Raw genomic sequence first — 23,285 nt, 5'->3', positions numbered from 1 at the left:
ACTCACCTGGTCGAAGAGTTCAGAGCGAACAAAATAAAATTAAAGTTGACTGACTGGAGTCTGACTACACACCTGTTCTCACCTGATCCCTTTTATATGTTCATCTGGATGGATGTCATACCAAATTTTATTGTTGGTCTCTTGTTTCGGTTTCCTAACTTTTGTTTTGAACCTTACTGTAATTGTCTTTTTAACTGGAATGAAGATACAGCTTTTTTTTCTTTCTTTTCTGTTGATAGTTTTGACATATTTGTCACGACTGGTCAAAATATCACAATACTCCCTGAACACTCTATGCAGTACCTTTGAACAAACATTTATTACAGGTAAATCAGCCATCAACTCAAGTTTTGTTATCTATGGTTTTCCTACAATTTTACTTTTTTCTCTAAGTTCTTTCAGAGGACAATATTAATTATAAAGCAACAAAAATGTATCTAAAAATGAACAATATGGCTCATTTATATCATCAACATTAACTTCTTGCCAATCGTAGTTTCTTAATTGCTCCTTACAAGCCCAGATTCCTTCAGGTGATTTTCTTATCAGCGTTTAAACAGGCTTATTGATTCTTAATGATATTTTGTTTTTCATATCTGAAATCCTAAAAACAGGCAAATGATCACTAACATCAGTCATTAATGAACCACTAACAACCTCCTGATCCAGTTATGGTAACACAAATATTATCAAACATTTAAGTATTTAAAACACTTATAGAGAATAAACTGTCCTTTCACATGTTGAACAACCTGTTCTCCCCTGATCTCCACCCTTTCATCCGGATGGATGTCATACCAAATCTTATGTTAGTCTCTTGTTTCGATTTCTTAGCTTTTGTTATGAACCTTACTGTAATTGTCTTTTTAACTGGAATGAAAATCCAGCTTTTGTTTTCTTTCTACTATGGATGAAATAAATACTATGGATATTATATTGTTGTGGATTGATTAACTTTCTTTCAGTTTAAAATGCTTCTGATTTTAATATGATCTGAACTTGACTGAGAAAACAACACAAACCAGTAAAAAAGGCCGTAAATGTACCAGCAGAGGGTGTGTGTTTCACTTCAAAACCATAATGAAAACAACAAGAGACCTATGATATTCTTTGTGGATTTTTGCTTTAATGTAGCTCGACACCTTTCTTCGATTCAGCAGCTCTGTTCTGTTAGGATCTCAGAATCTGTAAAAGTGGCTGGATTATTTTGTTTGGCTGTGTCGGCCATCTTTAATCGGGTTGACATCAAAAGGTAATCAGCTGTAGATGAACATCTGATGATTTTTCTCCTGGAAGTATCATTGAAATCCATTCAGTGGTTCAAGACAGGTAACAGACACACACACACACACACACACACACACACACACAGGCAAAAGCATTTTCACCTTCAGCGCCAGAAACAGTTTTTTAACTTTAGAAGAACACCAAAGTGCTTAGAAAAACAAAATATGTTTATTCAACCTTTCATTAAGAGTATCTTACATTTTTGCATTGAAACAAACGTCGTTTTGGTACGATGACTCACATGTGTCCTTTTTGATGCAGGTCTTGACTGGATTAGGTTCAAACGCTTCCATACTTGAAGAGACACTTGGTTGTTGGTTTAAAAAAAAAAAAAAGTTCACTTGCTTGGAATAACTTTGTGACGGGATTCAGTTGTGTTTTAAAAAAGGAAGACTGCCTTATAAAAAGAAGCACAAAAGAGATTTCAAACTGTATAAATAAGATCCGGCAGACTTATGTTCTCAGAAGAGGTCAGGCATGTGTTGAGAAGCACTTTTTGGTTGAACTTTGAGGCAATGTCTGAGATGGCCTTGCTGGTGATGAGCCCATAAATACTGTATGTTGATGTGCTTATCTATGTGTGTGTACCGGTGTGCTTTAAGGGTTCTGTGTGTGTGTGTGTGTGTGTTTCTGTTCCAAGCAGTTCGTATAAGAAGCAATGAGCTGTATATGAGATGCGCTTGCAGCAGCTGTGTGTGCGTTTTCACGTGTATTTGTGCTCAGAAGGAGAAGTATTTGGTGAACCACTCCTGCTTCAGCCCTTCTGTCCCCCTTAGCTCCAGATACGGGCCACTACAAAACACAAGAAACACACACGTGGACCTGTTAAATCATAACAAATATTCATATACGAAGGTTCAGGTTATTTAAACTGTAAGCAATATCCCCTAAAAATAAAGCTCAGAATGCTGTATAAGATGTAAACTATTTAACTTCTATTATAGCTGAAAACATCATGAATAAAAAAAAACCTCTTAAAGGAATGCAAATGACCCGCTGCCTTTAAGAAAATCAAAAAAAGTGCCACCCGTTCACGCTCCAGTATGTATTGGGAATGACTCTCAGCTACTACCAAATTTTATCTCAATGTTTAAAAGTGACAGAAGTATAGTAAATTTTGCGTTTTCTAAGATCAGTAAACTGGGATGCCGTCATGAATTGGGTTGACTTTGAAAAGTAGTCAGCTGTAGATGTACACCCAATGATTCCTGTTTGCGAATTTCACTAAAATCTTTAGATATTTTGCTAACAGAGTTGTCTCCATTAGGTAAGGGCAAAGTTTTAACTAAAGACTGCATGATTTGTTAGCACTCAGAGTATACTGTATGTTGTGGATGACTTTGAACGACCACCATACCTAATTTTAACTCTATAGCTGCAAAAATAACTGAGATATAGACATTTTTTTGTATCTGTGAATGTGATTTAACATTGTGGTAGAACTTTCCCTAACCGTGTGAATACGCTGACACTGGAGTGTAATGGATTCTCACAAATCTAGAGCGTTTCAGTCTCACGACCAATGAATACTCCCTCCCCTCCCCTCTCTTTTTGCTGGTACCTCAGTGCTTTTTGTCTTATGTTTCTGTTAGGTGGAGTTTGGCAGATGTAGATCCAAGCAAAGTACCAACCAAAAAAAGAAGGTCAGGCCCGAGGGTTAGCTAACTGTTCAGTCAACTTGGTAACCATCAGCACGTTAAAAAGTTTCATGATATATTTGCGTAATTAAAATGACACGCTTGCTCCAGCGAGCGGGGTTCTGTCAAACCATAAAATCCCCACCCCTCGAGGATGACTCGCTCTGGCGACCCCTGAAAAGAGAACAGCCGAAAGAAAAAGAAGAAGACTGTGGACAATCGTCCAAAGAGAGACTGACTTTGACAGAAAGCAGACTCCAACTGATTCCCCTGGTCAGAGTCCATGTCTCTGGAGAGCTCATGAAGACGAAACACTTCCCCAACCTGAACGCAGCTTGGGTTTTGAAACGAAATGACCCACTTTTGAAGATTCATTTACTTCGGTCACATTAGTAGCATTACCTTTAGAATAAGGCGGACCTCTGACGACGTGCTGAAAGCAGTTTTCCACTCACCCCCCTTCTAGTATTTTCACCAAGTAATAAGCATTTCTAATATTAAACTATGAAACTCTTAGCTTCTTGTGAAAGTTCAAAGGTGATGAAATTTAAATGTCATTGAGGCCATGATAAGCTCCGCACGACTTTTTTCTTTTCCACAAAGAAAAATCCTCCTGCAGGTGAGGACAATGAGTGGATGATCCCAGCCTTTAAGAATCCACACACTCTTAATAGCCACCAGTTCAGGGTCAAACAAGTAACAGAGTCTCAGAGACAGGGGGCTTATTGTGCAGTCGTTACAGAAATATCGGGGAAAGAGACGCAGCTTTATCCTTGTTGAAGACCTCTTGAATGCCTTGGTAACAGTAAGGCACCGTAATCGGGCTCACCATGATGGCTCAGAGAAGTTTCTCAAAGTTTATCCCAACTTCATGTCGATCTTATGCTGCACCAACTGTGGCAAAAGCAAACTAATGGAGTGAGGAGGCAAAAAAAATTGAAACAAAGGGTCACTAAGGGCACAGTAAATCTAGCTCCCCTTCCAAAAAAAAAAAAAAAGAAAAAAAGGGTCAGAAGCTCCTCAGGTGCATATTCTCCTTCACGGCAAGCAGGGGTGGCGACACAGCCTCGGACTCCTGAGTGAGCTCTGAGAAACTGGGGCAAACCCACGAGTGAACTTTTTTTATCTGTATCTTATATTAAACTGCCAGGACAACGAGGACAACAGAATCCTTCGGCAGTTCAAGGAAAAACCCAATGTCACGAAGCAAAGCTGCATCATTAAAACCATTTTTTTTTGTTGTACTGAAAAAACTCAAGGGCACATTCAGAGGAATTTCTGTCCTTCTTGGAGCTGATTCAAAATGCAGGAGCAATGTTTTCGGAGATCCTAAAGAAGGTGTTGGAGAAAAATCAGAGCAACTCAGATCAGTCATTCTGTGTTCTCTTGTTCCGTTATCCAAGCTTCTGCGCTGCCAGTGAAGTGGGAGCTAAAAAAAAAAACAAAACCCACTTTCTAACGTTCTGTAGGACAAACGAAGCCCTGAAGCGTGAAGTGATGACTGTACTGGGTGGGTGACGGAAGTTCAGCAGTTGTCGGAGTCACAAAAGGAAGACTGCGGCCTGGAGAGGTGAGGGGTTCGGCCTGCAGCGGTTTGTGGAAACTGGGTTAGAAATGAGCTCAGAAGAAGGTGGCTCTGTAAAGAGGTTACCTCTGATACTTAAAACTACTACATCCAGATGGTCAGAAAAAAATAGCTGCAACAAGGCCATGATTCACTGTCAACTTCTGCACTAATGCACCCACGTGGCACAAGATTTTAAAAGCAGAATTTCTCATTCTGATTCATCACACCAAAGGACAGTTTTCCACTTCATTTCCGTCTTTCTTTTTTTTTCTTTTCTTTTCTTTCGGCCTGTGAAGGAATGTGCAGACATATTTTTGGTTTCAGGCACTGTTGGTACATATGTTGTCCTAAAAAAGGGGGCTTACTGAAACGTGAGCGTTTAAAAGCTGAAATGAACACATGGCAATGACACGTGCCCATCCCCCACCCCACCCTTTTTTTTATTCCTACCCCGACATTTAAGTGTTCATACCTGATCGAATGGCCCTGGAAGTGTGTGTGTGGATCCTGGCAGGAGGGGGACACGTATCGGATGCCCGTCTGCGGCGAGGGGCAGACGGGGAGAGGAGCAGTTGGCGCCGGGGTGGGCGGGATGCAGGACGTCCGGGATCTGGTGGACCGGGGGAGGGACGGGGAGGAATGTTGGCTCAGGGAGAGGGAGGTGTGCTTGTGTGGAAGAGAGGAGGTGGAGTAGTGAGGGGAGGTGTGAGGGTGGGAGCTGGACTGGTGGGGGAGGGTTGAGGAGGAGTGTGGATGGAAGGAGGAGGAGCAAGACGAGGAGGAGGAGGAGGATTGGGGAAGGAAGATGCTCCTGTCGTAGGTAGAAGCACAGGGGATGCTGGTGACACGAGGAGGCGACTCCACATCCTTTTTCTGTCAGAAGAACAGAATCACAGGCAGGAGAAAAGTTTATTATCAGTCCAGGGTACCTGCCTGCTTTCAGAGGAATCTTTTTTGTCAAGCAACTTTAGTTTGACCTATGAAGTATTCAGGCATAAAAAACACTAAAACACATAGTAACATGTTGCAAATTCATCTGTTTCAATGATTTTAGTTACATCAACAAAAAAAGCGGGCTGTATCGCTGAGCTAATATTGGCTAATCTGAGAGTGAAATTTTATTTATAAAGCACCTTTCCCAGACAGCAGTCACGAAGTGCTTCCCAATACAATAGTAAAACAATAAAAGCAATAAAACACAAAAAAAGGACATTTAAGGGAAACATCATAGTAACATAAAGCTATCATAGCAGCCCAAGAGGCAAGATCCAGTGAGGGTAAAATGTTTGCTTAAAAAAGAATGTCTTAAGTTGCTCTTTAAAAGAGGACCCACTATCTAAGGGGATTTTGCTGGTTTTTAAAAAAAAACTCCAGTCATAAAAACTTATCGCGGTTCAATCAAACTTGGCCAAATGGACCCGAAATTACAAAAGCTTTTCTTCCTCTCTTCAGTTACGAGGGCTTCAACAGGGTTAAACCTTCACACCGTCTTCAGTTTTAATTTACGCAGCTGCTTCAGCCGAAATTTAATAACATTTTTGCCGGAAGTGACCCCTGGATGCTTCAGAAGTGCTAGAGCTAGCTGCAAATAACCACCGAATTACATGTAAATAACTGCAATATAAAAACGACAGTTTTCTAAGAGATTGTAAAACAGTGTTTGCATGAAGCGCTAAGAAATTGTTGGGAATTGCTGTTGTTTTAAGACAGCGGCTATCCACTTGATCTTAGCTGCATTCAGACCATTGGCTCATTAGTCCTTTCTCTTCAGACTGAGCTCCCACATCGGGAGCGCGCAGACCCTGGTTCCAAAAAAATACATCATGGTAGCACCCATCAACCTGGTCCTGCTGGCTTCAATTCCCAACACGAGGTCTGGTATTATAATACACTGTCAATGAGAAGTAATGCGAATAAAAACAAAGTGCACAGTGTTGGAGTTCTCGAAGTGAGCCGTCAGGTTGAAGAGCTCGAGCCACAAAAACAGAAGCTGGCTTCAGCTCAGACAGTCTGTCTGGCTGGAGGGAAGCACATTTTGACGAATACATTATGCGCGCGGGCTGAACTGACAAAACACACCCTCATGGTCGGCGTGACGCTCCCAGGGCGGGACTTGCTGTCACGGGGCCTGAGGGAGCTGTTGTCCCCGGCAACAGGGGGGTGGAGCTGCAGCTGATGCCTCTCCTCCTGCAGGGAAGGAGAGCGAGGAAGGACTCATTCAGGCTCGGTGCTGTTGCGTTTGTGTTTGTGTTGCGTCTGGAGGGTGCACTTGTTTGCTAATCCGCCTCGTGTCACACAGATGGCACACACAGCACCTTGTCGGAGGACATTTCATTAAAATGCATTTGTCTCCTACACAAAAGACCACACACAAATAATGAGAAGGCTGTTCCAATTAGATCCCAAGACTCACTAAATGAAAACAGCTCTCCTCTGATGAGCTTTTTCAGCAGATATTACTGCTTTTATTTCAAAAACCTATTATGTGTTCAATATCCTCAAATGAAAGATGATGTCTTTTGGGGCATTTTGCCTTTGCTGGTAAGAACTGAGACAGAAAAGTCAAAGGAGTGGTTCAGCAATAAATTTCCCTGAAGTGAATAACACCGGGGACACTGACAGGCTTTTTCAGCACTATAACACCTGTAAAGCTCAACATGCAGGACAATAAAGGGCTCAAATTAATGAAAAGGTTTAACTGCTACAGCTTAATGACCCCCCAGCAAATTAAATCTACTCGTGAGTAGTGTGTGATATGGTTTCAAGGTTAAAAATCAACCTTAAACTCTTAAATGTTCTGACTGTTTGACAAGCGAGGACGTCTTTAGAGCGAAGCCTTTAATGAAATCGTTATTTCATAAACATTGCTAAGAGAATTCAGTAAAAAAAAAAGTGATATAAACTGAAAAATGTGACAATTATGTAGCCTAACTGGAGGAGAATTTGTTGCCTTGGTAATACTGGCTGTTTCCTTCAGCCGCCTTTGAACAGTGTGATGAGCTGAAGTGCTAAAATAAATTCAAGCACGGCACTGAGCTCGTTAGTCAGCCGGAGACGTACATCCAGCGATGACTTTCTGAGAGGCTCATTAAAATCTGTCCAGTGGTTCGTGAGATATTTCTTGCTAAGACGACAGACAAATAAAGATAAACATTACCACTCTTTCGTGTTTCCTCACCACTAGTCGTTTGATGAGCTGGTCTCTCTCCTGGAGTCTCTCCTGAAGTCTCCCCAGCTGCAGGTCGTCACATCGAGGCTCCCTCCTCCTGCACCGTTCCTCCCGCTCACGCAGTCTGCAATGAAAACACACACACACACCTTCTCACACACCTGCACTGATGTTCAATCAACGACCATCTCAACTTTGTTTTTCTTGACCTCCACTCACTCGTTCTCCAGAGCCACGATCCGAGCCTGCAGGTGGTTCTGGGCGCTGCTGTATTCGGACACCAAGCTCTGCATCTCCCTCTTGTGCTCCCGCCGGATCTCCTCCACCTCCTCTCGCCTCTTCTCCTCCTCCCGTTCTTTCCTCTTCTCCTCGTCCAGCTCCTCTTCTTTGATGTCATCGTCCTTCCTCTCCTCCCAGTGTTTCTGGGACTCCTCCAGCTTCTCCATTTCCACCCTCAGTTTCTCCACCTCCTCCTTCAGACGTTGTGCTTCTTCCTCCAGCTGGGCGTCTCTCGTCTTCTTATCTGTGCTCTCCTCCTCTTTCTCCTCCACCTCTGGATTCTTCTGCACTGACCTGGGGAAAAAAGCGAGACAAACAAGTGAGGAATGGACACACTGGGAATGCCGTCTATGATACAGTGAAGCAAACTGTAAATGTTGATTAGCTATGGTGGCCATCTTAAACTTGGGTGACTCTAAAAGTTAATGAGTTTTAAATGTATGCTCAATAATTACTTTCTTAAAGTTTTATTAAAATCCATCCAGTGGTTCATGAGATATTTTGCTAACAGGAAAACAAGGTCAACACCAACAGTTAATGTCAAATTAAGCAAAAATGTAGCAAAACGTGGAGTGTATGGAGTATGTGTTGTGAATTCATCTCAGCTACTGCCGCACCAAATTTTAGCTCATTATCTGTAAAATTGGTCAAGTTATAACCCTTTCTGTTTCCTAAAACCAACTGGATGTGGCGGCCATCCTGAATTGGACGAGCCCCCCCTAGTGGCTGGCCGCAGTACAATATTTCAGTCCTGCACAACATGTAAATTACATTTTTCTGAAGCACCTCGATCATTTTTTTTTCTGGTACTGATTTTTGTTGATGCAGGCAGTTCCTACCTTGCCGCTGCATGATGAAACATGCATTTTTAAAAACTTTTAGTTTCAATTAGTTTTAGTTACTTGAGGCTAAAGACAAAGTGTCCTGTTCCGCTGTGATTGACAATGTGACAGCCTGTTAGCGAGTTGGGCAGATGTGTAGGCAGGACTTTCACATCGAGGGTACAGCCCCACATCCTGAGCGCACAGACTCTGACTGTGGCAGCTCCCCCAAAAGGAGACATTTTGGCTTCACCTTTATTTATTTACACACACACACACACACAGGCAATTACGTGATTGCCCCCCTTTCATAACAGCTGGCAATAAAGACAGATTTAGCCACCACAGTTTCACACATTCACTCGTGAACTACTGTTTGAAAGTTTCTCTTTAATCTCGTCTTAATGAACTATGAACTGGGCCAGTGTTTGTTTTTGCAAAATATGAGCTCAGTTTTAGAGGATCTTTAAATGCTAATAATCCAGTCGCTTTAAAAATTGACGTGGAGCCCAAAAAATTTGCTGGATGGCAGAAAATTTAAAGATTAAACTGTTTCAGTTACGGCTTCTCTAAAACAAGAACCTGCTGCTTCTGTATGTAAACGTCACCAAAACGCTGCACTGTGAACATCTTTATGCCCAATCAGTGCGAATACGGCACGTCACTTTGAGCTGGTGGGAATTTTCATCCGTTTTCTGAAATTTCTCAAGCACATAAATCAATAGCTGCAGCCCTGGAGGGCGTCTGGTATTAAAGTGGAAATATCTGCGTGAACTACCGTTCCTTGAGTTGTTTCTTCAGCGCCGCATTTTCTCTCTGCAGCTCCAGCATGGCACAGCGACTCTCGTCCAGCTGCCGCTCAAACACCTGGTTCTGATTCTGCTGCTTCAGGTCCTACACACACACACAAAGGCACAACAGATAAAGGAGATAAAACTGATTTTTCTCTATCAGTGTTTGCATCAAGGTCTAAGATTCAGCTTTTTAATACAGTCCGTTCTGCTACGCGCAGCACCGTGCGGCGTTGGCTCAGACAACCATGGAGGATTTCACTGATGTGAAAGATAACATTGATATCAGGATTAAAACGCTGCAATTTGCTGGAGTGCGCACGCAGAGGGGGAATAAATCAGCGGAGTGCGCGCAGTGGGATTAATATTCAGCGCTGTACTCGATGCAGGGTGTACACACACCTGTTGCAGAGCCATCATCTGTGTGTGTGCTTGTAGCTGGCCCTGTAGGTCCTCTATCTGCTGCATGTGTCTCTGGGTCATCTGTCGGCTCCACTCGGTGTGCTGCTGGGTCATCTCCGCACGCTGCTTATCTGATTTCACACACGCACACACACAAAAAAACACAGACAGAAAACAAAATCAGTTTGCCCCGCCATTACAGGTACCCCTCTGCTGTTGCCATGGAGAAGCGTATCCATGGCAATACTGATTCAGTGTTGAATTTGTAATCTCAGTGAGCACATTGCTGCGTGTGGATTTGTTCATTTTCTTCATGCAGTTGTTGTCATGTTATGCAGACTGTATTTCCGTCTGCATGTACTCTTTTGTGTTTGTGTTAACATGTGTGTGTGTGTGTGCGGTGTGTGTGTTACCGAGCTCCAGGTGGTGCATTGTCTTAAGTCTGTTGATCTCAGACAGCAGATCTTCCTTCGCTTGCCTCTCCAGCGCCTGCAGCGCCGCGGCATGATTGTGTCTCTCCTCCGCCAGCGACTGGGTTTGAGGCTCCTAAGACACAATAAAGCACATTTAATGTTTTTTTAAAATTATTTTTCACCACAGCTGCATTCTTTAAAGCTGCGATGCGAGCCTAATGAATACAGAATGCATGTACTGTCTGTACAGAGCTTCAACATGTATCCATTCACTAAACCCACTATGTTGCTTTTTCCTGCAACGCTTTCATCAACGCTACTAAATTATTCATTGTAGAGAAAATCTATGAAGTAGTGCACATACTATAGGATTTTACAGAATGCGTGTGCTGCACAGCGTGTGTCTGTATACCTGCAGCAGATCCCTTAGTTTCTTATTTATCTCCTTGGTGTCTTGAACCTCCTTTCTCAATCTGTCAATTTCAGGGTTGCCGTGACAATCATCTCCTTGTCCCGCCTTCTTTTTTTCGACCTAAAGAGGCGTGACAGATAACGTTCAGATCCAGTATGTTAAGGATGTGTGTGTGTTCAGGATGATGAGTTCACATAAATAATTTTACACTGTTGTTGTGGAACCTGGAGACGCATGCAGCCGAAATGAAAGGAGAGAAATTGGATTTTCTGTGAAAGTGCAACGTGGACACGGAGTGCTGAATGGCCGCCGACATTTGCTGGAAAAGCTGAAAACTGAGCGGTCAAAGCTAAAAGAAGCAGAACACCAGCTAGAAGCTAAAGGTAACAGAGCTTAAAGACAAAAGTGGCAGAACAGTAGATAAAAGTAGCAAAATATTAGCTCAAAGCTACATGTAGCATAAGAAGACAAAAATAGAGCCAGTTTGCTGAAGTCCATTTTAAAGAGAACAAAGTTTTTCAATGACTTTTTGAAGGATCACAATGTATTTCTATGGGGGGAAATTCTGTAAAGAAAGTGACTTTTTTTTTTTAAAGTAAAACAGTTAGAAAACCCAAAAGTCATAGCACCTCTCTAGAATAAACCAAACATTTGGATGCATGAATGGGTAAAAATAAAAAAAACAATGTGAACGCTGAGTCAACATCAATTATCAAAACTGCAGTGATTTAATACTGAACATATAGCTGGACTGAATTTTTCAAAAGCGATTTGAAATAATTTTTTTTGTTCTAATATCTTATGTCTGTTTCTTGTACTAATAACTGAGTGAGTTTGAAAAGGACCAATAGGTCAGAATGATCAATGACGTTTCTCGTGTCGCCTGTACGGCAGCCTCACCTGAGCTTGCAGCTCAGTCAGCTGAGCCTGCAGCTCAGACGTTCGGTTCTGCAGCTCCTCTTCTCGGTCCTGAAACCTCTGCTCGCTCTCAGCGACGGCGGCGTTCATCTCGATCCTGAACTCCGCCCTGAGGCGATCCTCACACTCGGCCCTGGAGGCAAAAATCAAAAACTGATTCCAGAACGGCTTTTATTTGCCCACAGCCGTGACGGACGGGTAATCGTGTAACTGCCTCTGTGCGTGTGTGTATGTGTGTGTGTTTCTGTTTGTTACCAAAACGTTTCATGAACCTCTGAATCTCAGACAGTAATCACGAGGCGCACATCTTCAACTAATTAACTTTTGAAGTCAGCTTAACTTTAGCCCACATAAATATAACTACAACTCAGTCAGTATTTTTTCTACTGAGCTAAAGTTTGGTGTGATAGTAGCTGAGAGTCATCATCATCGCATACTCCAAGCACTAAAAGATCAATTTGGCGTGCATGGTGGCAGGCGATATGCATTCCTTCACAGAAAGCTACTTTTTAAGTTTTTTGTTTTTTATTTCTTTTTTACATCATGTTTTTCGAGTTTAAAGAGGATTATTTTGGGGGGGTTTAGTAAATTCATGACTCTTTTTCATAAAGCATTACATTAGTTTTTATTACCTTATTAAAAGGTTAGGGGTTTCTGTTGTAGCCGATTTCTAAAAGAAAAAAAGTATATATATTCAGCTTACAGTTTCAGTTTTGAGTGTCGTTTGAGCTTTTGAGGTCTTTCCAGACTATTTGTGAGAAAGGGAAGCTGGTATTTTACTGTTAATGAGCACAATTTAAAAGAATGTGTATATACAGTGAGTAAAGAATGAAAGATAAAGTGTTGAAAATATAAAAATCACTGCTACAGCTCAGTCAATGTTTATTATGTAACCAACGCTATTTAACAGCTGATATATAATGCTGCAACTATAATGACTTCTTTACTGGTAAAATATATTCTGATTCTGTAAAACCACAACACCGATCATTAAAGCGAGGGGAAAAGGGAGATTAAAACTTTGTGATGAGCTGCTCTGGCAGGTCCGGTACCTGATCCGGTCCTCCGTCTGCCTGTGGTTCTGCTCCAGCAGACTCCTCTCCGCGTTCACCCGGCTCTGCTCCAGGACCTTCTCCTCCAGCCGGTGCTTGTCGGCCCTCAGGGATGCGATCTCCTTCTGCTGTCTGTCGCGCTGCCTCTCTGCCTCCTCCTGAACCCGAGCCAGTCGACCCCGAGCCTGGTGGAGCTCCTCCTCCAGGCGGGAGCACTGCGCTTCGCACGACGGCGCAGCTTCGGAGGCCACTTTTTCTTTCTTGTCATTCTGCTGGATCACCACCTCCAACCTACAGATCTGAGAGCACAGAAACATCTCACCTTTTCAGGTTTTTACCTTTGTGGGTGTTTGTCTGTCTGTTAGCAAAATATCTCATGAACCACTGGACAGATTTTTACAAAACTCTCAGAAATGAATCATTGGATATACATCTACAACTGGTTAACTTTAGGAGTAAACTTGATCCAAGATGGCCACCACAGCCAACTGGATTTAGGAAACACAAAAGTGGCTATAACTCAGACAATTTTAAGGGTATTACGCTAAAAAAATTTGTGGTGGTAGCTGAGGATTATCCTCCAACATGTACTCCAAAAACTATGCATTGCATGAAATTTCTGCGTAAAAGTTCGGCCTTAATTGTTGGCATCATTCCTGTCTGTCTGTTTCCAAAATACCACATGAACCACTGGTTGGATTTTACTGAACCTTCCAGGAAACCTTTCACTGGATGTACGTCTTCAACTGATCAACTTTTGGAGCCATTCCAATTCAAGATGGCCTCCACAGCTAATCAACCTTAGCCAACACAAAAATGGCTCTAACTCTGTTGATTTTACAGATATTGAGCTAAAATCTGATGTGGCAGTAGCTGAGAGGCATTCATAACGTATACTCTGAGCATGACATCTCACAATATTGTGAGATCACATGTTAAGTTATTTTCAAGGTTTGCTCAAAATGGCATGTCTCAACATAAGATGATCTCTGTTTAAAACTCTGGCATGAAAGGCAGCGGGTGATATGCATTCTTTCAATCAATGCTAGGTCTTTAATTCGGGAATAGATAATCCACATTTGGTGACTTCTGACCTCAGAGTTGGCGTCTTTCAGTTTTATCCTCAGCTCCTCTCTTTCCCTCTCCAGCCCGCTGCGTAACTCCTCAGCAGCTCTTCTCTCCTCTTCCAAACGTGCACACACCTTAAATAAACAAAAACATCTTCAATATATGTATATATTTTTTTAAATCTCACCTTTTGGCCCCTAACCGCCCTGCCATCATCTTATCCCTAAGATGATAAAAGGGTAAGTGAAACGAAAGAATAAAAAGTGATCATTTTTCACATATTTTTGCAACAAGAGCTAAAAATACATCCATTAACGACGGTTTCAGCTGCCTGCGGCCCAGCTGTTTCTCCGAGCTGAGACAGCTTTGCCACAGGATGAAAGGAAACATTTTTACTCATATCGCTTTGTTTCTGCTTCCAAAGTAATTACATCTGAAGTCTGTCTGGAGCTGACAGTAAAATAATGAATGTATTCAGCTGAATGGCAGCCTATTTTTAAAGTTCTGATCAAAGACTTGTCGTTTGCTGCACAGTATGATGTCTTGTCTGTCGAATTAAAAACGCCCCTCCTCACTGTCATATCCCAAATATTAATATGGAGTTTTGAATATTAAACCTTCAGAAAAACTAAAAGGTTGGAGGTCTTATAGTTGTTTTTCCTATGAATGCCTAACATTCTGCCTGATTTGTCAAATGTGCTCCCCTGGTTTGTCCTTTGACCCCCTCCCTGGTGTGACGTGGAGACGGCTGGGTGCTGACCTCCTGGTTGGTCTTCCTCTCCGAGCTCAGAGCCTCCTGAACACTGTTTAGTTCAGCCGCGTGCCTCCTCATCACCTCCTCGATGGCCTTCCGCACCTGGTCCTTGAGCCGCTTCCTGTCCTCCTCCGCCTTCTCCACCAGCCTCCTCTTCTCCTCCTCCAGCTTGTGCTGCACGTTGGCTCGCTCCGTCTCCACCTGCTCCATGTTCTTGTCCAGCTGGGAACGAACTCGGACCCTCTCAACCTCCAGCTCTTTGCGCAGCCGGTCCACCTCCTCCTCCTTCTCCATCCTCAGGCGCTCTTTGAGCTCCTCCGCCTCCTTGTGCAGCGCCACCTTCTCCTCGTCTCTCTCTCTGCGCAGTCTGCTCCTTTCCTTCTCGAGGTGCTCCTTTTCTTGCTCCCTCTCCTTCTGCAGTTTTTCCTTCTCTTTTTCCGTCTCCTTCAGCAGTTTGTCCCGTTCGTCGTCTGCGTGCTTTTGGATGCGACGCAGCTCCTCCGTTTGGGCTCGCACCATCTCTGAGCGCAGACTGGACAGGGCTTCAGCGTGCTTCGAATACACAAACACATGCAGCACACCCATCAGATGGAGCTCTAACACAGGTCTCTCAGCTCTGTGTTTGTTTTCGGCCTGTTACCTGTCGGATCTGCCGGGCGTGGTCACTGTTCCGGCCGCTGCTCTGCAGCTCCAGCTCCCGGTTCCTGCTCTGCAGACGGCTCACCTGGCTCTTCAGCTCCTCCAGCTCGGCACAAACACACACCTCGCAGCCCCCACGATTCAGCAGCTCCTCTGACAGACACGAAAGAACACACGTTCAACACCACAGCAAACACAACATCAGATCAACAGCACAGCGGACAAATACGTACACAAACTGACAAAAGAAGAAGAGATTTCTATCAAGGCAACTCTGCTTTGATTGAACACCAAGCAGATTGAACTCAGTGGTGACTTTAAAACACTCTAAATGCATGAATTATGAAATTGTAGGCAAATAAAAGAGATTCATGGGATTTAAACTCAAGCTTTTTGTCCACTAAGAGTTTTCTGTGGAGATCTGATGGTTTTTAGGAAACTTTCTCACAAATTCACTGAGTTTCTTTACTTTGGAAGCCAAGATTTGTGTTAAGCAAATAAAAAAAACCCAGTCATCATCTGTTTGGTTTTGTTTGTATTGCCAAATATACTCACCACCCACTTTAATAGGTACACCTGTTCAACTGCTTTTTAACACAAGTACCTAATCAGGCAGTCACATGGAAGAAACTTCAGCATTTAGGCATCGAGACACGATGAAGATGACTTGCTGAAGTTCAAATCAAATATCGGAAAAAATAGGAAAGAGGATTAAAGTGATGTGGTGTGGTTGTTGGTGCCAATTGAGCTGGTCTGAGTATTTCAGAAACTGCTGATCTGCTGGGATTTTCAGACAGAAAATAGTCCAAAAGAGAAAATATCCAGTGAGCAGCAGTTGTGTGGACAAAAAAGCCTTGTTGATGTCAGAGGTCAGAGGAGAATGAGCAGACTGGTTGGAGATGATAGAAACTCAACTGTGGATCAAATAACCGCTCGTTCCAACCAAGGTCTGCAGAACACCATCTCTGAATGCAGATGGGCTACAGCAGCCGAAGACCACACCGGGTGACACAGAAACTGAGGCTACAATACGCACAGACTCACCAAAACTGGAAAATAAGACATTGGAAAAAACATTGCCTGGTCTGATGAGTTTGGATTCACTGAACTCCAGTCACCAGATCTCAGTAAAAATTGATCCCCTTTGGGATGTGGTGGAACTGGAGCTTCACTTTATGGATGTGCAGCTGATAAATCTGCAGCAACTGCGTGATGCTATCATGTCCATTTGGACCAAAATTTCTCAGGACTGCCAGATCCTAGCAAGGTGTACCTAATAAAGTGACCAACGACTTTGTTATTAATATTGACAAAATACTTGCAGTGAGCTGGGATACGCCAACCCTCATTACCCTGCTTTACAATAATTATAGGAATTTAGTCTGCAGACTTCCATTGAAGAAAAAAAAGATGAACATAATACCACGTTCCCTGAAGTATAGATTCAATAAATGGCAACACTAGACTTCTTGGTTGAGTTTAGTTTTTTCTAAATCAGTGCTCTGCAGTCATGTTGACAGTAACTACGGATGCCACATAGCACCAACCAAGAAGGCGGCACTAATTTTCACCTCGTTAGCATAGACTGTGCTACGGTTGGCCAATCCTCAGCACACAGCTGGCCAGCGCATTTCCAGTTCAGTGGTCATGGCCCACTCACGAGCCACCACTTGGCAGACTGAAGGACTACCTGCTCTGCTCTGCAGCTCGTCTTCCTGCAGCAGCAGCCTCTCCTTGGCGACCGCCAGCTCCTCCTCCGCCCGCTTGACCACGCCCTCTGCCTCCAACACGCGCTTCCGATCCAGCTCCAGCTCCTCCTCCAAATCCTAGAGGTGGTGATGCAGAGCGGGGTTACGGGATGACAGAAAGCGCAAGGGAACAGAAGAGGGGAAACAAAAGATGGATGAGAAGAAAAAAAAAAAAAAAAGGAGAAGTCGACAACAAATTTAACGCAGACGAGAAGGAGGGAGAAAAGAGAGCAAGTGAGATAAAGAGACACTGTGGGTTGAAAAATGAAATGTGGTGAGTCAGGAAACTCTGCTGTCCAGTTGTGAGGCTTTAATGGTCTGCTGTGGGGGCTTATGTCAGCTCCGCGCCAGCTCTCACTGGCCTTCTTAATGCTCGTGAGTGAGGCGGTAATGGTGGCTTTGCAGTGAATCTATCCGGCTCAAGCTACTCATTAGCAGATAGTTGGCAGTGGGAACAGCACTCAGGGAGGGCAGCCTGTGGTTAGCCTAGCACGACCCCTTTCCCATCAACACAACCATTAGATGGTGGCATCAAGCACAGGAAGCTGCAACGCTTAGGTTTATTTTTACTTCTTGTTACTCTGGGTTCTAGTTTAAAGATGAGAGAGAGCCGTTCATGTGTGTGTACCTGTATTCGCTCCTGGAGTTTCACTGTGTTTCTCTTGTTCTCAGCCAGCCTCTCTAAGTGACTTTCTACCTCTGCTTCAGCCCTCTTCACTCGTTCTCTCAGGGCGCTGTGCATCCCTTTCTTCTCCTCCTCCTCCCTCTCCTCCCATCTCTGCCGCTCCTCCCTCCACTCTGCCTCTATCTTCTTCCTCATTCCCTCCTTCTCCTCGGTTAGCTCGTTCAGCTTCTGCTCCCACTGCTCCCGCTCCTGTTTGACGGCTCGCCTCTTCTCCTTCTCTGCTCGCTCCCCCTCCTCCTTCAGCACCTTCAGCTCCTCCAGGAGAGCTTTCTCTCTTTCCAGGTCCTCGTTCTTTTCTGTTCTCCTCTCCTCCTCCTGTTTCTCTTTCTCCTCATCTTCTCGTTGCCTGTCCACCTGTTTCCTCTTCTTCTCCTCATCGGCTGCTTCCTGAAGCTCCTCGCATTTGGCGTTCAGCTCCTGGATCTGCTCCCCGGCTTGCTCCAGCTCCTTGCCCAGCCTCAGGTTCTCCTCCTGTGCTGCACTGAGATCGGCCTTGGCCTCCAGGAGCTCCTCCTCTGCAGTCTGGAGTTTGTCCTCGAACTCTTTCCTCAGCTCTGCTTCAGTCTCACGCTCCCTCTCCTCCGCCTGGATGCGGAAGATCTCAAAGTCAGCCTGAACCTGGAGACAGAGAAGATGAAAACATATGATGCACGTTCAACAGGACTGTAGATCAGCTAAAATCCTCCATCAGACAATAATGGGTCAACATTCCCTCAGAAACCTCCAGCAGCTGCTCTCCTCAGCTCCTAGATGTTTACAGACTGATGTTAAAAGAAGAAATGATGCTTCACAGAGGGAAACATGGAGCTGTCCCCAGTTTTTTGAGATATGTTGCTGCCATCAAACTCAAAATTTTCTTATCAAACTGGTACAATTTCTTAGTTTAAACATTCAATATATTTACTGTTTCATTGTGAATAAAATGTGTTGCTAATTATTGCATTCTCTTTTGATTTACACACAACATTCCAACTCTTATAGAGTTGGGGTTGTATTATTTCACATGTAAACATTTAGGACATATTGTTCCATCATGATTATATATCTACGTTCATGCATTTCCGCAGTAAACATAGAAACTATTTAAAAAATCTACATTTTTGTTTCAAAGATGTTTAAGATCTAAGGACTATATGTACTACTGGGGTGAACAGCATGTGTACACTTTGAAAATGACCAGACTGTTGCCAGAAAGACCAATTAGTTGCAGCGTTTAGACATTTAAACATGTCCGAGTATGTGGCACCACATCATTATCAGCCTGCACTGCTGAGACCAGACAAGCTGGAGCCAAAAGTTTGTTTATTTTTTTAATTTGGACTGCTTTAGTCCCTGAAGTCACCAGGGTTAGTGAAGACGCTGTGAAAATACACTGAAAATAAAATGTGTCATTTTAGTTGCTGTAAAAATGCAACTTTTCCTTCAAAATAGCCTCACCCCTTCCAAAGAACGTTTACCTTTATTACAGGCATCTTCAAACTTGAAACAAAATCATTTCACTGTTAAAACAACATGAATCATTGAGTCCTTTTCTCTGAGTGTAAATGACTCACTCTCTCTGCCTATTGATGGAAATTTTGCTGGAGGTTTGTTGACATAGCCGATGTATTAATCAAATGTTTTCACAGCTCACAATGTGGGCGCCTTCAGCGGCCCTGTCAAGCCTCATGGTTGTGCCAAAATGTCACGTTTCATCTCATACAGACAATACAAATCACTGCATAGGCTTAAAAATCCTACAACAGGTCCAATATTGTTTAGATTCCACCAGAACCACTCTGCCTCAATGATACATGGACTGTCCTGTCCCGGATGTCTGAAGGTTAGCAAGCACCAAGATGCTGGCAGCAGATTTATAAAGCCTGTTTTCTGCTTCCAGATCAGGGTAGAGTCTGCCTTCCCGTAATTCAAAGAGAACTAACTACAGTTTGGAGAATGTAGACAAAGGATTATTTTCTAACAACCTAATATGCCTCACCAAAACAGATTTAATATTGCTAAGTGTTTCCTGCTCTGTTGTTCGTTACTAGTTTCCACCTATGGGTAACCACATTCATCCTGCTGATGCCACTTAGGAATGCTACTTTAAAAATATTCTAATTTACATGTATTTGTGTCAAGGTGTGCCTTGTAGAACTAAATAGCACTGCTCGTGCAATATTCTCCAAGTACTATTGTCTTACAGCGGTTTTCTGGTTCTATAAAAAGCAGGAGTTTGGTCAATTTGCTGCTCTGGAGCATACAGGTGTGTGTTAACACGATGCCAAGAAGGAAAAACATCAGCAATGGCCTGAGAGAAGAAAGTGTTGCTGGCCAATAATCTGGTAAGCTCTCCAAATAATTTGGAGTCCATCCTTCTACAAAGAGAAAAAAACATTCATAACTGGAAAACATTTAAGACAGCTGCCAATCTTCCCAGGAGTGGACACCGCAGCAAATTCACCCCAAGGTCAGACCGTGCAATGCTCAGAGAAACTGCAATTAAAAACACGGGCCTCAGTTAGAAGGTTAAAGGTTAAAGGTCGTGACAGAACCATTAGAAAAAGACTGAACTTGGCTTGTTGGAAGGTTTACCAGGAGAAAGTCTCTTCTCTCTAAAAACAACGTGGAGGTTTGTAAAGTTTCATCTGAATGAAGCACAAGATTTCTATATCAATGCAAAGTAGAGATGATTACCCATAATGCACAGCTCCATGTTTACTGTAAACCAAACATGTTATATCAGCACGGCGGTGGAGGGCTGATGGTTTGGGCTCCTTTCAGTCGACCCTGAACTCCTCTGTAGACCTAAATATTAACGAGTCAAATGTGAGGCCGTTTGTCTGACAGCTGAGGATCGGACCGAACTGGGTCATGAAACAGAACAATGACCCCAAAGCTAATCTACAACAGAACGGCTGAAAAAGAAAAGAATGGAGATGCTGCAACGATGCAGTCAAAGTCCAGAACCTCCACCTGATTGAAAGGCTGTGGGAACAATAAGAGAGCTGAGCAGAAACAAATGTCTGCAAACCTCAATGAGCTGAGGCAACATCGGAAAGACTAAAACTAACCCCACAACCAAGAGAAAGACTGATAAGGTCATAGAGAAAACTATTACTGAGAATTATTGCTGCTAAATGTGGTTCTACAAGCTTCTGAATCCTGTGGTGAATTTAGTTTTTCACACAAAGCTTTTCTATTTTGGCTTCATTTATGTTTAATAAATAATAACACGGTGGAGTCAGCTGTGCGTTTACGACATTTGAGGTACATTTAAATAATTTTAAAAGGCAGAACCCAGATCATCTTTATAACGTCCTGAAACATAAAACCCTAGAACTGAAGGAGGCCGGAGTTTCCTTTCCCATGCTATGCTATCTGTTTTGAGGTCAAAACAAATAAAGACAATCTAAATGGATAAACTAAGTTGGCTCAAGTGGCAAAATGTATTTCACATAAAGGTCCCCAAAAAAAGCTGCATGCCATTTATGATCCTCGCTGATGTTTGCTGGTGGAATATCCAGTAGAAATGCTGGGCCTTAAACTGGGTAATATATTGACTGTCAGCTTTGATTTGTGGCTCCAGCTGGAAGTTTACTTATTAAATGACATCAGCACTGATCACATCACTGCCTGAGCAGCACGGCTGAGAGGGTAACACTGCACCTAGCCACGTGCACAAAACCGAACTGAGTGTAACGACCCAGACGTTCCTCACTGCCAGCCATAATAAGAGCCGTTCGTATTCCTTCAGTTCCCAGGAAAGCAGCAGCTACGCTTCTTTTAGTATCTCTTTTAGCACAGAAAACACCAGAACGTGTTGTTGAAAGCAAATTAGACAATTACCGCCCACGTTTCCTTGTGACCACAAATATCGACGTGACACTCAGTTATTTTTATTCAGTCGTAACAACCTGGATTCATCTAATCAAAGGAGGACAGGGGGTGACTGTGAGCCGCAGTCTGTGTTAAAAATATATTGAATGTTTGTGCTTTTTTTTCTTTTTTTTTTGTCTTTTTACCTACCAACCTTTGTAATGCAATAATTGGTGCTGCATTTCTACATCACATCTTTTAGAGTAAGTGTGCTCAGATTCCCACTGGTCTTTTTACTCATTGTTTTCTATTTTTCCTAACCTTCACAGTGTTTACCACCGAAGTATAAAAAAATATTTAAAGGCACTGCAGTCCTTAGAGGAATGCATATCACCCGCTGCCTTTCACGGCAAAGTTTGAGACTGAAATTATTTTGCTGAGAAATGTTTTGGTAAAACCTTCAAAACGATGTTATGCACAATCTCGTGCAATATTGCACGATGTCCCGTTCAGAGACTGTGTAGTGGGTGAGTCTTAGCTACTACCACATCAAGTTTTAGCTCAATATCTGCAAAACTGACTGAGTTATAGCCAGATAGATTCATGACCGTCCTTAATTGGAGTGACTCCAAAACTTAATCAGTTGTAGATGAACATCCGGTGATTATTTTCCGAACGTTTCACTAAATTCTGTCCCGTGGTTCTTGAGATATTTTGCTAACAGACAAACAGGGCTGACTGCACCAGTTATTTCTCAAGTTGTGCAGCACTCCCAGTATGTGTTGGATATGACTCTCAGCATTAAAATCATGCCAAATTTTAGCCTAATATCTGTAAACCTGACTGAATTATAGCCATTTCTGTGTTCTGCAAGATCAGCTGGCTGTAGCGGCCATCTTGAATTGGGTTGGCTCCAAAGTATGTTTTGGGGGATCAGTATCAGCTACTAGCACATCAAATTTTAAGGACAAATATATGTAAAATTGACTGATTTATAGACATATTTGTGTTTTTAAAGAACATGTTCAGTGGTTAATGAGATATTTTGGTAACAGACAGGCACATATTTGGTGAAAAACATCATCACCCGCCTTCACGGGCAATAAGGAGATCTTTTTTTGTTTTAACTAATAAACTGTTACTTCAACTCTCACGGATGCACACACCTGGGCCCCAACCCGCTGCTGCTCATCCAGAGAGTCCTGCAGTTCGAGGAGGCGTGTCCTCAGCGCCGACCCCTCCCCCTCGTGGCACGTCTCCATCAGGATGCGGTGCAGCTCGTCGTGGTGGGCGTGGTTCAAGGCCTGCAGGGCGGCCTCCTGCTCCTCGTTCCTCATATTCAGAGAGTAAATCACCTGGAGAGTGAACAAAAAACAACAAGAGAAAAGACGTGACAACTGTGTCCTCTCCTTTAGGAACAGGTCAGGTTTTACCTTTCAGCTAAAAGGGGAAAAATCACTACTTACTGGGTTTTTAGATTTGATGAAATCGATTTTGTTTGCTAGGCTGATGTTACAATAGCAGCACCAGTTGGTAAATACCCTTTTTTTTTGTTGCATGGACAGAAAAAAAGTGTAGGAGCAATATCCTCATCGTTAAAAGGTAATCAGTGTTGTTCCACTGTTTTATTTTTATATAAAAAAACCAACAACTAAGAAGCAGCTTTAACTGCTTCTTTTTAAAAGGATAAACAGGCTGGATTTTAAAATCATGAAGATTTCTGTTCAAACTGCCTTGTGGGCACTCAAAAGTTGAGCTGGAATGTGGCGCTCCTTCACACCTGTGTTTTTGGTCCTGTCTGCGTTGGTGTTGAAGCTTCTTCACAACTTCCTTTGGGATGTTTTT

At 43.0% G+C, this 23,285-nt stretch overlaps 1 protein-coding gene across 3 annotated transcripts in view; it reads right to left on the bottom strand.

Moving 5' to 3' along the window:
* Positions 1–1,105: 1,105 nt before the first annotated feature.
* The window catches only part of fam184b (family with sequence similarity 184 member B), a 31,266-nt gene continuing 9,086 nt past the window's right edge, over positions 1,106–23,285 (bottom strand). The window contains exons 2-19 of one of the 3 annotated variants that reach the window (XR_005233015.1): positions 22,607–22,795; positions 17,586–18,260; positions 16,900–17,035; positions 15,211–15,362; positions 14,577–15,122; positions 13,843–13,950; positions 12,749–13,047; positions 11,679–11,829; positions 10,779–10,898; positions 10,367–10,499; positions 9,954–10,084; positions 9,539–9,654; positions 7,880–8,233; positions 7,670–7,784; positions 6,571–6,678; positions 4,964–5,364; positions 1,529–2,079; positions 1,106–1,289 (exon numbers count right to left, since the gene is read on the bottom strand). Coding sequence is in view for 2 of the 3 variants with exons in the window: in XM_017408701.3 (XP_017264190.1) it covers positions 2,007–2,079; positions 4,964–5,364; positions 6,571–6,678; positions 7,670–7,784; positions 7,880–8,233; positions 9,539–9,654; positions 9,954–10,084; positions 10,367–10,499; positions 10,779–10,898; positions 11,679–11,829; positions 12,749–13,047; positions 13,843–13,950; positions 14,577–15,122; positions 15,211–15,362; positions 16,900–17,035; positions 17,586–18,260; positions 22,607–22,795 (3,807 nt within the window). In the remaining variant the exon portion in view is untranslated. Of the gene's footprint in view, positions 1,290–1,436; positions 2,080–4,963; positions 5,365–6,570; positions 6,679–7,669; positions 7,785–7,879; positions 8,234–9,538; positions 9,655–9,953; positions 10,085–10,366; positions 10,500–10,778; positions 10,899–11,678; positions 11,830–12,748; positions 13,048–13,842; positions 13,951–14,576; positions 15,123–15,210; positions 15,363–16,899; positions 17,036–17,585; positions 18,261–22,606; positions 22,796–23,285 lie in introns of those variants that run through there. The other 2 variants (XM_017408701.3, XM_017408711.3) reach the window with 2 other exon arrangements.

Source organism: Kryptolebias marmoratus, linkage group LG3 (assembly GCF_001649575.2).
Source record: "Kryptolebias marmoratus isolate JLee-2015 linkage group LG3, ASM164957v2, whole genome shotgun sequence".
NCBI lineage: Eukaryota > Metazoa > Chordata > Actinopteri > Cyprinodontiformes > Rivulidae > Kryptolebias > Kryptolebias marmoratus.
This window is presented reverse-complemented; position numbering and strand designations above follow the sequence as displayed.